This window comes from Vipera ursinii (assembly GCF_947247035.1).
Source record: "Vipera ursinii genome assembly, chromosome: 5".
Lineage (NCBI taxonomy): Eukaryota > Metazoa > Chordata > Lepidosauria > Squamata > Viperidae > Vipera > Vipera ursinii.
The window spans coordinates 62,124,372-62,138,057 of NC_139518.1; the positions used below are offsets into that span (position 1 = coordinate 62,124,372).

The 13,686-nt window shown below is 36.9% G+C and overlaps 1 protein-coding gene across 4 annotated transcripts in view; it reads left to right on the forward strand.

The window, feature by feature from the left end:
- The window catches only part of EDRF1 (erythroid differentiation regulatory factor 1), a 53,575-nt gene that overhangs the window by 19,250 nt on the left and 20,639 nt on the right, over positions 1-13,686 (forward strand). For all 4 annotated transcript variants that reach the window (XM_083364100.1, XM_083364101.1, XM_083364102.1 and 1 more), the window contains 6 exons: positions 76-336; positions 7,094-7,165; positions 7,258-7,408; positions 8,571-8,759; positions 9,454-9,654; positions 11,388-11,610. In XM_083364100.1, coding sequence (XP_083220226.1) covers positions 76-336; positions 7,094-7,165; positions 7,258-7,408; positions 8,571-8,759; positions 9,454-9,654; positions 11,388-11,610 — 1,097 coding nt within the window. The remainder of the gene's footprint in view (positions 1-75; positions 337-7,093; positions 7,166-7,257; positions 7,409-8,570; positions 8,760-9,453; positions 9,655-11,387; positions 11,611-13,686) is intronic.

Sequence of the window (13,686 nt, forward strand, 5' to 3'; positions counted from 1 at the left end):
TTTAAGATATTTGTAAAAAAAAAGAATAGCGCTGAGAGACTTTGAATTCTTATTTCTGTCTTTATTTCAAATAAGATTATTGCTTCAGCAAATTACATGCTCTCAGAACTGTTCCAATTAGATGAGCCAAAAAAAGAAGAAAGCAGCGAATTTCCTTTAAATGGCAACTCTGATGAAAGTTATAGTGAAGAAGAAGAAGAAATGCCTGATAGTGATGAGAATGGATTATATAGCACCAGCTCAGATTTTCCAGATGACAGCAAAGCCGTTGCTATAATCAAATCTGTTGGAGAATTGTCAGTACCTGAAAAATATAAGTCTACTCATCAAATACGTGTAAGTTTATCTATTACACTTGAAATGTCACGTCAGTTAATGCTGGGAATTACATTTTATGGTCTCAGTCTAAATATGTGAGATTCCTTTCTGTCAGGGTAATTAATATGAGAGAAGGAGTTTTCATTTAAAGATTACCTCCATTGGGCCTTCAGTGGAAATGTGTGCCTGTCAAAAATAGATATCCAAATGGTTTATTTCAAATAAATAACTTCTTATTTTTTCCTGAAGTTCTGCTTGATAAAACTGTCAACATTTTTGGCTGGTTAGAATCTTTTAAACGTATGTTAGATGAATCAGTTATCCCGTTATCTCTAATTTACCACTGGACTTATTTTTCTTTTTTCTTTCTTAATTCCAAACTTATTTGTTTATTCATGGCTTTTTTAAAAAATTGCATGTATCTGTATGTTTCTTATGTGTAATGTGGATTACATCCGTGCATTCTCAAACAATCCCCAAAATTCCAACAATATCATTTGACTGTGTATATAGTATCACCGCTGCCTCTGGTTGTCTTTGATGAGAGGTTATTCCAATGAGTGGATTATTGGAAAAATATTATATTCATAGCTTTCTGGAATCACAACAGGAAAGGGGTCATAATTACTTCAGGGGGCGAGGTATTCCAGAGCGGGACAACTACCACTGAGAAGGTCTACTTACGATTACTGGATTTCCTAACATGTTGGGAGGAGGATTTTATAACATGATCGCTGAACCCATAGATATTAGATGGACAGATTCTACATAAAATAGATGGTCCCGTAGTTCCTTCCTGGACTGTTTTCAATATTTTTTTTTATTGAAAGGTTTTATCATACATTTTATCTTTAACAAACCCCCCTACCCCTCCCCTATCCCTCCCTCCTTACCCCTCCCCCCCTCCCCCCCGACTTCCCAGAGCTAAGTACAAGGTATAAAAAACAAAAAAAAGAATCATAAACAACCATATGCTAACAACCGTAAACTCTAAAATCTATCACTCTCTAGCTCATATAGGATAACTACAAACACTATTAATATAAAATATATAAAAATATATATAAAAAAAAGGAAAAAAGAAAGGAAGACTTATTCAAATGCTACATGAAACTTCTTAGTCCCGTATTTGTTCTGGATATACTCAATCCATTTTCTCCACTCCATAATATAGCGTTCTTGCGAATGATCTTTCAAATAGGCCGATATCTTTGCCATCTCTGCCAGGTCAGAAACCTTTAAAGTCCATTCTTCTATAGTCGGCAGTTCCTCCTTCTTCCAATACTGACCTATTAAGAGTCTTGCTGCCGTAATTAAATTCAACATCAACTTAGTGTCACAACTGTAGCATCTGTAATTATTCCCAACAAAAAAAGTTGCGGACAAAACTTTATCCTCTGTTTAAAAATCTTCTGCATGTTCCACCAGACTTTTATCCAAAAAGCCTTAACCTTTTTACAAGTCCACCATATGTGAAAATATGTTGCGTCTTCGTCACCGCACCTCCAGCATTTAGGCTGATAATTCGGATACATACTTGCAAGCTTTTTAGGATCTAAATGCCATCTATAAAACATTTTATAAAAATTATCTCTTAGATTTTGAGCTTGTGTGAATTTTACGTTCCTCACCCAAATCCTTTCCCGCGTATCCATTGTAATAACTTCTTGGATATTTTGGGCCCATTTAATCATACAATCTTTAACAAGCTCTGTTTCTGAGTCAATTTCTATCAATGCAAGATATATCCGTTTGATATGTGCTGGACCCTGATTTCTAATTTGCTTTATCAAATTTTCATCAGTCATTGTAAAACCAATTTTCTGGTCTTCTTTCCACCTGGCCCGTAACTGAATATATTGAAAACAAGTTTGAACAACCTTCTCTTCTCGCAAGAGGCTATATGATTTCAAACACCAGACATTTCTTTCCAAGCTCAGAATCTCCTTGTACGTAGTCACATCATGTTTGAAACCAGCATGTATATTTTCTATTGCGTGTTTTGGAATTGCCCAGAGTGGTATCTTGCAATCTAGCTTATGTCTATACTTCTTCCAAACTCTCAACAATGCCTGTCTTAGAATATGCACTCTAAACACATTGTCTACCTTCTTGTCATACAACAAATATGCATGCCAGCCAAACAACAAATCGTGGCCCTCAAGATTTAATAATCTCTCTTGTGTCAAATTAATCCAATCACTTATTCCTACTAATGCAGCAGCTTCATAATATAGTTTAAGATTGGGCATTTTAAGACCACCTCTCTCACGAGTATCCTGCATAATCTTAAGTTTAACTCGTGGCCTTTTCCCTGCCCAAACAAATTTATTGATACCTCGCTGCCATTCCTCCAAATTAGAATCTTTCTTAAGAATCGGTATCATTTGAAATAAAAATAAAAATTTAGGCAGGACATTCATTTTCACTGCTGCGATCCGTCCCAACAAAGACAATTGCAATTTTTCCCAACTCTCCAATTCTTTTTGAATTTTCCCCCATAGTTTTTCATAATTATTTTTATATAACTTTGTATTAGAGGGCGACAAAAGCACCCCCAAATATTTAACCCTTTTAACAATCTCAAATCCAGTTAATCCTTCTAAGAGAGCCTTTTGCGAAACTGTCATATTTTTGGCCAGAATTTTGGTTTTCTGTATATTAACTTTAAATCCAGAAACCTTCCCGTATTGTGTTATTATCTCCATCAGGTCCACAACAGAATTCTCTGGCTGGGTCACTGTAACAACCAGATCATCTGCGAATGCTCTCAATCTATAATCCTGATCTCTAATTTGTATACCCTTAATTTTTTCCGAATTCCGTATTTTAACCAATAATATCTCTAATGTTAACACAAATAACAAGGGCGATAACGGACACCCTTGCCTTGTGCCCTTCTCAATATTACATGCTTCTGTCAAGCTATTATTAACTATAATTCGGGCAGTTTGTTTTTGATATAATGCCCTAATCGGTTGTAAAAATTTTTCCCCAAAATCCATTTTGTCTAAAACTTTCATCAAAAATTGCCAATTCAATTGATCAAAAGCTTTTTCAGCATCTAGAAAGATTAGCGCCGCAGGGATCTGGTTGTTCCTTTCCAAAAACTCTAACACATCAACTATATGCCTCACATTATTTTTCATTTGCCTACCACTAATAAACCCCGTTTGGTCCCCATGAATCACCTGTTGCAGAACCCTCATCAGTCTATTAGCCAACACCTTAGCAAATATCTTGTAATCTGTATTTAAAAGCGATATCGGTCTATAATTTTTAACTTGAGTAGCATCTTGGTCTTCCTTCGGAATCAAGGAAATAAAAGCTGTTCTCCAAGACGGTGGCACCTTTCCCCCCCTCTGGATTGTCTGGAACAGTTCCTTTAACGGTTTTATCATCTCTGATTGTAAATTTTTGTAATAAGCCGCAGACAAACCATCCGTACCTGGTGCTTTATCCACCTTCAATTCCTTAATTGCTGTAAAAATTTCTTCTTCTGTAATTAATTGATTAATCCCCTCTTTTTGTACTTGCGTAAGAACCGGGATGCTAGCATTCTCCAAATATATATCAATGTCTTTTTCATTAATCTTCTCCTTAGCATATAATTTAGAATAAAAATCCACAAAAGCATCCTTGATAAGGTCCTGTTGAAACACAACCCTTCCTTTATGCTCAATTTTGTCTATATTAGAAGCCCTTTGCTTTTTCCTCAATCTATAAGCTAACCATCTACCTGGTTTGTTAGCGTTGCAAAAGGTATTATGCCTGGCAAACCGCAAATTGGTTGCCACTTGGTCAGCCATTAATTTATCAAATTGTCCTCTTAACAGTTTAATAGCCTCCTTAGTCTTCACATCCTCTGAATTCAAAATCAAAGCCTTTTCTTTTTCCTTTATTTCATTCTCCAGTTCTTTCCTCCTAGCTTCCACAGCACGTCTATGTTTATTATTCATATATATCAACACCCCTCTCATATAGGCCTTACTAGCATCCCAAACCATGTCCATAGAGGTGCCCTTATTCATATTAATTTCAAAAAAATCCTTCATCCGCTGTTTGCATTCTTCCACATTTCTCTGATTTCTAAACAAATTCTCATTTACGCGCCACGAGCGCCTATCTCTATTCTCCTTATCAATCTCTAGCCAAACTGGGCTATGATCAGAAATAGTTCTTGCACAAATCTTCACCTTCTTAGTCCTTAAAAAAAATCATTAGTCAACAAAATAAAATCGATCCTGGAAAAAGATTGATGTCTGTCAGAAAAAAAAGTATAATCCTTTTCCTGCAAATGTCTCTCGCGCCAAATATCTCGCAGTTCCAAGTCATCCTTCATTTCAAAAAAGGATTTAGGCAGTCTAGCATGACTTGGGACGCGCTTAAAAGCTCCAGCCTTGTCCATCTGTACATCCAAAACACCATTCCAATCCCCCATAAAAATAAAAGATTTATAATCCAACTGGGTAAGCTTTGTATGAAGTAAACTAAAAAAGTCAGCTTGTTGTTGATTAGGAGCATATAATCCAACTAAAAGCGTCTTTTTACCTTCTAGCAGCAACTCTATCATAACGTATCTTCCATGCTTATCTGCTTCAATTAAGTCTGCTGTTAAAGCACTTTTAACATAAACAACCACTCCATTTTTCTTATTCATTGCAGAAGCAACAAATTGCGTACCCAACCTTGAGTTCGATAAATACTTTTGGTCCACAACCCTAATATGCGTTTCTTGCAAACATATAACATCTATCTTGAATTGTTTTAAATATTGAAAAACTTTCTTCCTCTTCTGTGGTGAATTTAGTCCATTAACGTTCCAAGTTAAAAATTTAGTTGCCATGCATATCATCCCAAAGCTCTTGGAGCACTGCTTTGATAGGACTATCTTTTTTAGGCCGTGCCCCTCCCACTGCTTGGCTGTAAGTACGTTTTGGAAGTTCCATAGACTTCTGCTGATCTTGTTCTTTTATTTTTTTTGATCGTTTTAAAGCAGCACGCGTCACCCTCTGCTCTCTAGGATCATCCAAAGAAGTTGTAGCTTGGTCTCCTCCAGCACCGTTCTCCTCTGTCTGTCCATCTTCAGCCTCTTGATGTTCTCCTTCTCCAGATCCCTTTGCAGCTTCCAGAAGTGATAATGGGGTTGCTTTTAAAACATTATTGTAAAAATCATGCGCCTGCATCACAGTAACCAGACGGTACCTTTTACCTTCATGCATCACCATCAACCCAACTGGAATCTCCCATCTAAACCTTATATCTCGTTGCTTGAGCTCTTGCACAAGAAATGTAAAATCCTTCCTTCTCCTTAAAATCTTTGGAGGAATTTCTTTTAGAACCAAAACTTCTTGATCAGCAATCACAACTTTAGTATCATAGGCAGCTTGAATAACTTCATCTCTAATTTCCCTCTTTGCAAAATAAACCACCACATCTCTAGGCAGCTTTCTCTGTCTAGCAATCCATGAATTCACACGAAACACTTTATCCATGCCTCCCTTTATTTCAGATGCTGGCTGATTCAATACTACTTCCAGAGCCTCAGAAATCAGCTGCTTTAGATCTTCCTTAATATTCTCTTTGAAGCCTCTGATTCTAACAGCAAACTGCATCTGGTAATATTGAGCAAGACTCAGTTCTCTGTCCATTTTGTCTCTTAAATCTTCATTCTCCAATACTTTTGCTTCTAATATAGCATTCTTTTGAGTCAAATCTTCCACTTTTTCATCCAGATCTTCCACACATTCAGCCACTTTATGCACTGAAGACAAAATGTCTACCTTCATCACACTGAACTTCTGTTCCATCCTCTCTTCCATTCTCTCCTCCAATTTCTCCAATTTCTCCTCCATCTTTGCAAATTTATCACCCATTGATTCCAGAATTACCTGGGCATGTTTTTCAAGAGCATCTTGTAAATCCTTCGTTGTCAATGCATCAGGAGGATGCAACGCCTGCAATGATGATTGTTGCACCGGAGAAGTTCCAGCACTCCGAAGAGTTTTTGGGGGAGGTTTAGCCGCCATCTTTACTTTCACTTACTACGCAGTTTCACTTTAAATTTATAAAGTCCATTAAGCTAGAAAGCAGCAATAAAAGTCCTCTTCAGCTTTTCCTCCTGTACCGCTCTGCCTGCTCCTTTTATTCCATGGTCTTTCCTTCTGGCAGGGGTGGTCGCAAACGCCTGGCTCCGCTCCAGAAATCACGGAGCAGAGACGCTGAACAGCTGGGAGCAACCCAGGCTACGGGGGAGTTCAATCCTTCAGCCGCCCAAGCTATAAGCTCAGGCGGCCCCGGAGAACTCAACCCCTACCTGAGGCCTCACCCCTTCCTCTTCTCCCGAGGAGGGGGCTTCAAATCCACCCGAACAGCTGATCGGCGCTGTTTCGGGTGAAAATTACTCAGCTGAGCCGCGGGCAGCCCGAAAAGGCTGTCTCCGGCGCCGCGCAGCCACCGGAAGTCCGACTGTTTTCAATATTTAGTGAAAAAAGCACGTTCCATTTCAAATCTCAACAGTTATTTATACATATTAGAAATCACATTATTGTCATTTGCACATAGTTCTCTTTCAAATTCTGTCCTATGTCTGGTGACTTTCTGTCCATATTAAACCGCTCCCTTAATTGTGTGTGTAAAAATCATTCTCTTGATTTTATCTTAAGTTCAAAACTGATGTGTTCTTTATAAGAATGGCTTCTTTGTTGGTTTTCAGTGAAAACATATGCTGAATTCCACTAGTTTCATGAAAACTTCTTTTGTCTTTTCTATAAAGCCTAGCTGTGCATTTCCTGTTTGCCATGACACTGAAGAACGATGCAGACTAGTACTCAGCTATGTTCTTGAAGTAAGTTATAAAACAGAAATGTGTTGTTTAATAATTTTTTAATGTGTAACTGTTGGTCCAATATTGAAAAGCTTTTTTCTTTTAACAAATAGGGCTTAAAATCGGTTGACAGTAGCATCAAGAAGGAGAGTGATCTTCCTGCAGCGGACCCCAGTATACCTATCCCTTTAAAATATGAAGATGAATCATCAACAGCTGGCCCTGAGTGCCTTGAAAAACAGATGGCCTTGTTTTTAGGCAAGAGTAAGTTTGGTTTGTTGCATCCTAAATGGCTTTTCATAGATGGTAAAACTTCTTTGGCAAGAAAGTCTTTAACCCCAAGTATTGCTTTTTTAACGTATTACTTTGAATTACATGTAAATCTCTGCTATTTTAATGTATTTGTCTACATTGGGTGTATTTATTAAGAGACCTTTGCCAATTTGGTCTAGTGAATGGGTAGGCAACCTCGGCTCTTTTATGACTCATGGACTTCAACTCCCAGAATTCCTGAGTGACTCAGGAATTCTGGGAGTTGAAGTCCATGAGTCATTGCCTACCCCTGGTCTGGTGGTTAAGGCACCAGGCTAGAAACCTGGAGACACTTAAGTTCCAGTCCCATCTTAGGCCTGAAAGCCAGTTGGATGACTTTGAGACAGTCACTTTCTCTTTAGTCCAAGATATCGGGCCTGGGTGACAAGCTGGCTGGTCAGTTCCTGTTACAACCAATGTATTAATACTCAGTTGATCCCCCAAAAAAGCAGACCGTGCACTTGCAGGAAGATGCCAGGACGAAAAAATTATTATGAGATATTTGAACATCCAGATACTATTTATGTTTACTACTGACATTAGTTGGTCATAGGCATATTAATTGCTAAGATATATTTTTAGCAAGTGGCTTTTCATAATTCAGTTTGTAGATAGAATATTTGATCTTATGCATTTATTGATAAAGTAATAATAGCAATAGCAATAGCACTTAGACTTACATACCGCTTCTTAGTGCTTTGCAGCCCTCTCTAAGGTTTAAAGAGTCAGCATATTGTCCCCCAACAATCTGGGTCCTCATTTTATCGACCTCGGAAGGATGGAAGGCTGAGTCAATTTTGAACCAGTGAGACTCAAACTGTTGGCAGCCGGCAGTCAGCAGAATTAGCTTGCAATACTGCATTCTAACCACTGCGCCACTACACAGTGGCAGCATATATTCTCCATGTTTTCATATGCATGTCTTCTAAAACTCATGGCATATATTCAGATTGTTTTTTAGAAATGGAAAAGTAACCAAAAGCTAAAACAGTTTAATTTGAATAAGGAATGTTACCCTGTGATTAGATTTCAAAATGTAATTCTTTTAACTTTTATGTTGAGATTGCTGATCATTGTTTCATTTTTAATTCTATTGTTTCATTTTTGATTCTAGTGGGATCATTCCAGGAAGTTAAGCATTCCAGTCAGTCAGGAATGATCCCTGGATCCTGGCAATATAAAATGAAACTTCAACTGATTTTAAAATCTTCAAAGGCTTATTATGTTCTTTCTGATGCCGCTGTCAGTCTTCAGAAGTATGGGAGAGCATTACGGTACATAAGATTAGCTTTACAGTGTTATGGTAAATAGGACTATTTTATTATATATTTCAGATGTATATTTTTATATCTAATTTAGCACTGATAATTTATTTATATCTGAGTATTTTAAGCTGGCTGCTTCAGATACAAAGTATTTTACAGTTTAATTTTTTCCTAATATCTCTGGAGATGGTCAGTCACAAGCCAAGCACTTATCAGCAAGAAGATTGGTGAGGTTTCTTCCATCCTCAGCCTCCTGGGATGTTCAGAACCACCCCAGTTTACCTTTCAATGTAACAGGGGGATCAAGTTGGGAAATGTACAAATAAAGCTCAGAGGTATCGTATTCCATAAATATGATATTAGCAGATGTTACTTTACTGCATGCTGTCTTCTGATTTGCTATTTTTTTTAAAAAAATCAAATCATTACTAAAGCAAGAGAAGCAAAGAGATTGGCAGCTCACTGGTACGCACCATCATTTTTATCCTGAATATACAGTAAACATAGAACCAGGCAATTATATTTGCTGTTAGCAAAACACTAGTAAACACAGCACTTGCAATTTATGTAAGTACGTTTGGTGTTAGAAGTTAGATACATGGATTTTTATTTCTTGAATCTGCCGAAAGGTTTGAGGCTAGAATAGTACCATTCTTCATAATGTGGTTTCATACTAATGAGATATTCTAACTTGCAGTTCACCAATATCCTTTCTGATTTTTCCCCAATTAGATGCGTATTGCTGCCTCTTCATGAACATGCTTTCTGAAGTACTCCTGTTTCTTTGTCAGAGTTTAACCCTTTGTGGTGATATTCAGTTAATGCTGGCCCAGAATGCAAACAATAGAGCTGCATATCTTGAAGAATATAACTTTCAAACAAAAGAAGATCAGGAAATACTGCATAGCCTTCATCGAGAATCTAGCTGTCAAGGTAATTATGACTGCAACCTCTGTGCAACGATATGTCAAACTGCTCTCCAAATCAAAATAGTTAATAAAAGAACAATACTTTTTTCAGCAGCAATATATTGCCCTTGGAATCATTTTGGCAGTAAAATGTCTAGGTCCAGTAAAATGATAGCTATGCATTTTATTATATAATGCAAGGGCTTTTTATGTACTTTTTTTTCTTCAAACAATTTTTAAAGAATTGTTTGAAACTGATCTCTAGACAGTATCATTATGAGGGACATGTATACTCGCTGTAATTCCAGAATAATTTGACTATTGGTAGTTCTTGTTTAACAGTTTAGTGACTGTTCATATTTATGATAGTGATGAAACAATAACTTTACAACCATTTTTCACATTTATGACTTGGGTTGATTTAAGTTAGGCAACTGCCTAACTTAGTAACCATTCAAAGTTACAACAGTAATGAAATAATAACTTTATGACTAGTCTTTACATTTATGAAATTTGCAGGTCTGTAAACTTATGGAAGGGACGCGGTGGCTCAGTGGGTTAGGACGCTGAGCTTGTCAATCAGAAGGTCGGCAGTTTGGGTTGAAGCCCGAGTGCCGCGTAACAGAGTGAGCGCCTGTTACTCGTCCCAGCTTCTGCCAACCTAGCAGTTCGAAAGCACGTAAAAATGCAAGTAGAAAAATAGGGACCACTACAGTGGGAAGGTAACAGCGTTCTGTGCGCCTTTGGCGTCTAGTCATGCTGGCCATATGACTGTGGAGACGTCCTCGGACAAACGCTGGCTCTTTGGCTTTGAAACAGAGATGAGCACCGGCCCTTAGAGTCGGAAATGACTAGCACGCATGTGCGGGGGAACCTTTACCTTTACCTTTAAACTTATGGAAAGCTGAAGTAAGATTATAAACACCATTGTAGTTTCACTTAACTGACTAGATATTCCCAATTGTGGTCTAAATAAGAACTACCTGAACAGTCAACAAATACAGTTATCTGATACAGTATATATTGATACAGATATAATAGTAATCCAAATGGCTGTAATGATGGTGTATAAATGAGACTAATTCAGACTTTTCTAAAATTTGGGTGTTCAGTTTCTGACCTGTATTCCAGCTGATAGGTAGCACATTGTAATTAACCTTTTATTTGTTTGCCCATGTCAAATTTATAAATGATAATAGACATTGATTTAGAACATGAATTTGTATACATTATGTAAGCTTTCTTTGGTCTAAATGGAAAGAATAGAAGGAGTTGGATACAGCTATAGGCAACTTGCAAGAACTGAGGTGACTGTGGGTCAGAAGGATTCTGTTGACAGTTCTGAAAATTACTGAGAAGTTCAGCAAAACCTAGAGGGACACACCCTCTGTATTAGTTTATAATTTACTATGGCCACTGAGTTTGGCCACTATGGCTCAAAGATTCCATTGCATATCAGATTGGAATGGTTCTAAACATACCTTTAACTAGAAATATCTAGAACAGAAATGCAATAGGATGTTTTTGTCTACTTGCTCAACAACGGATTATTGACTTAGTTTATACATAATAGCTCTTACAAATACAGTGTTTTGCATGTACAAATGAAACTGAATGTATAACTAATAGCTGATTCCAGAATCCTCCTTAAATGGTTTTTCAATAGCTTATTATGTACTTTTCTGTGTTACGGATTTAATCTAGAAATACCTAAATAGAAAGTATTTGGCAATTTATAATGCTATTTTTTTATTGTAGTATTTTCTTGGGCTACTGACCTATCTACAGATTTGGAATGCCAGCTTTCGGTCAGCTGCAAATGTTATGAGGCAGCTCATGAAATTTTACTTTTTAGTCATTTAAAAGAGCAGAATCCAGAACAATATACCCAAGTAGTGAAGAGAATGGGCAATATTCAAAATGAAATTGGAGTATTTTATATGAACCAAGCTGCTGCTTTACAAAGTGAAAGAGTAGGCAAGTATATTTATATGTGTGTGTATTTTAGCCATGTGTATATGTACTTATTCTGTTGGTATTTTAAACATGGATCTACAATTGCCAGAAAACAATTTCAAAAGTGGAAGATAATATGTTCATTGTTTACAACATACTTGAGAAACTGCTGTGCACAATCCAATTAATTAAGGATAATTGTAAAGCATTATGAAGTAACTTCCATAAAACTAGGTGATACTGATTTAGTATACATATTGCCAGTTTAGGAAAATCATTGAGAATAAGCCATAGGACTTGATGCTCCTTTGCCTAGTGTTTCTTTCAAATGCCAAGCTGATGTCTCAATCAGGCTACTAGTTGCACATTAGTGGCAGAGAGCAAAAATAAAATTCCTTTTATAATTTTATTTATTTATCTATTTATTAAATTTATATTATTGCCAACGCTGAGTCTCGGTTCACAACAGACAGATTAAACTACCTATAAAGAAAAGAATGTAAAATATATAAAATTCATTTTGAAAGGTAAATATTATAAAAAAAACAATGATATAAACCCTAGGTGAGAATAACTATAAGAATATAAAAATAACTAGCTTAGCAATGAAGCGATCTAAGCAAGTCTATGGTTCTCTGGGACTCCCAAGGGCTGATAGCATACCGAGGTCTTTTAAGGGCCTTCCGGAATGTTGAAAGCTGTGGGGTTAAACTAAAATTGGGGGAGACGGAGGAGAATGTTCCATAAGGCCGATGGCAGAGAAGGCGTGTCTCTTGGGGCCCTCCAACTGTAGATCCTAATTGATGGTACTTGCATCGTGCCTGTTCTGCCACTTTAATAACAGTATTCTTTGCTACTATTTTTTCTTTCAGGAAGAGGACCAAAAGTTTATTCTTTCACAGTCAGGGGCATCACTACAATTATTGCTTGTAATTGGAAGAAATTAAATAATTCTGAAATAAATAATCCAATTATTTTTGTTATAAGCTTTCTCAGTTACTTTTACAAAAGAAAAACTGAACCAAGTGAAAAACATGGCATTTCCTTCTTACAGTGTGGCCCGTATTTTCTTCTTTAATTTTGTAACAAATTTTCCATTAGCTTCTCTCACTGTCTTTCCCCATGGAGTTACTCGCAAACCATATGAAGTGGAATTCGCATAGGTTTTTAATAGAAAAGATTGACTACTTCAGTGGAATAATAGAATGAAGGCTATTGCTAAGCACATTTGATTTGTGCTTAGATTGTAAGCTGCCCTGAGTCTTCGGAGAAGGGCGGGATATAAATGGGATTAAAATAAATAAATAATAACACAGGAAGATAGGGACTATCTTTCATACCCAGGTACCCATCCTTCCTGCAGAGAATAAATACTCTCTACTTCTCAGGATCCCGGTTCACATTATTTCTGGTGGGATTTTGTCTATCACCAGACCACACTTTTCCTGTAGGTTGACTGATACAAGTGATAATTACAGACTTTCCCCTCTCAAGCTGCTGTCCTGCCTGGTTTGTTTTCTTTTTTGTTTTAATTTAATGCCTCCTTAAGTAACACCAGCTGCCTGCAATTAGTGCAGGTTCGCATCCCACCAGGCTCAAGGTTGACTCAGCCTTCCATCCTTCCGAGGTAGGTAAAATGAGGACCCAGATTGTTGGGGGCAATTAAGCTGACTTTGTAATAATGCCGCTTGGGGGGTGTATGAAAGCCCTAATAAGCAGGCATATACATAGAATGAAGGCTACTGCTAAGCTTGTAAGCCGCCCTGAGTCTTCGGAGAAGGGCGGGATATAAATGGGATTAAAATATAAATAAATAAATAATTCTAATCTCTAAATAATCTATTCTTATTATCCAGTTGGTGACTCATTTTTAGTTCAGTTTTATTTCAGGTTTTCAATCTCAAGAATATGAACTTTAGTGTCTCAAACTGTTTAGTAGTATCTAAAGCAAAATCCTTTCCTTGTATATTAACAATATTATTAAATTTCAACAGAAATTCCATAACCCTGTAGAAAAAAAGTCTTACTATTTATTAGCTATTAACCATATAAATATCAAGCAGAGTTCCATTGCTTTTGTTACATCTGTAAGCACATCTGT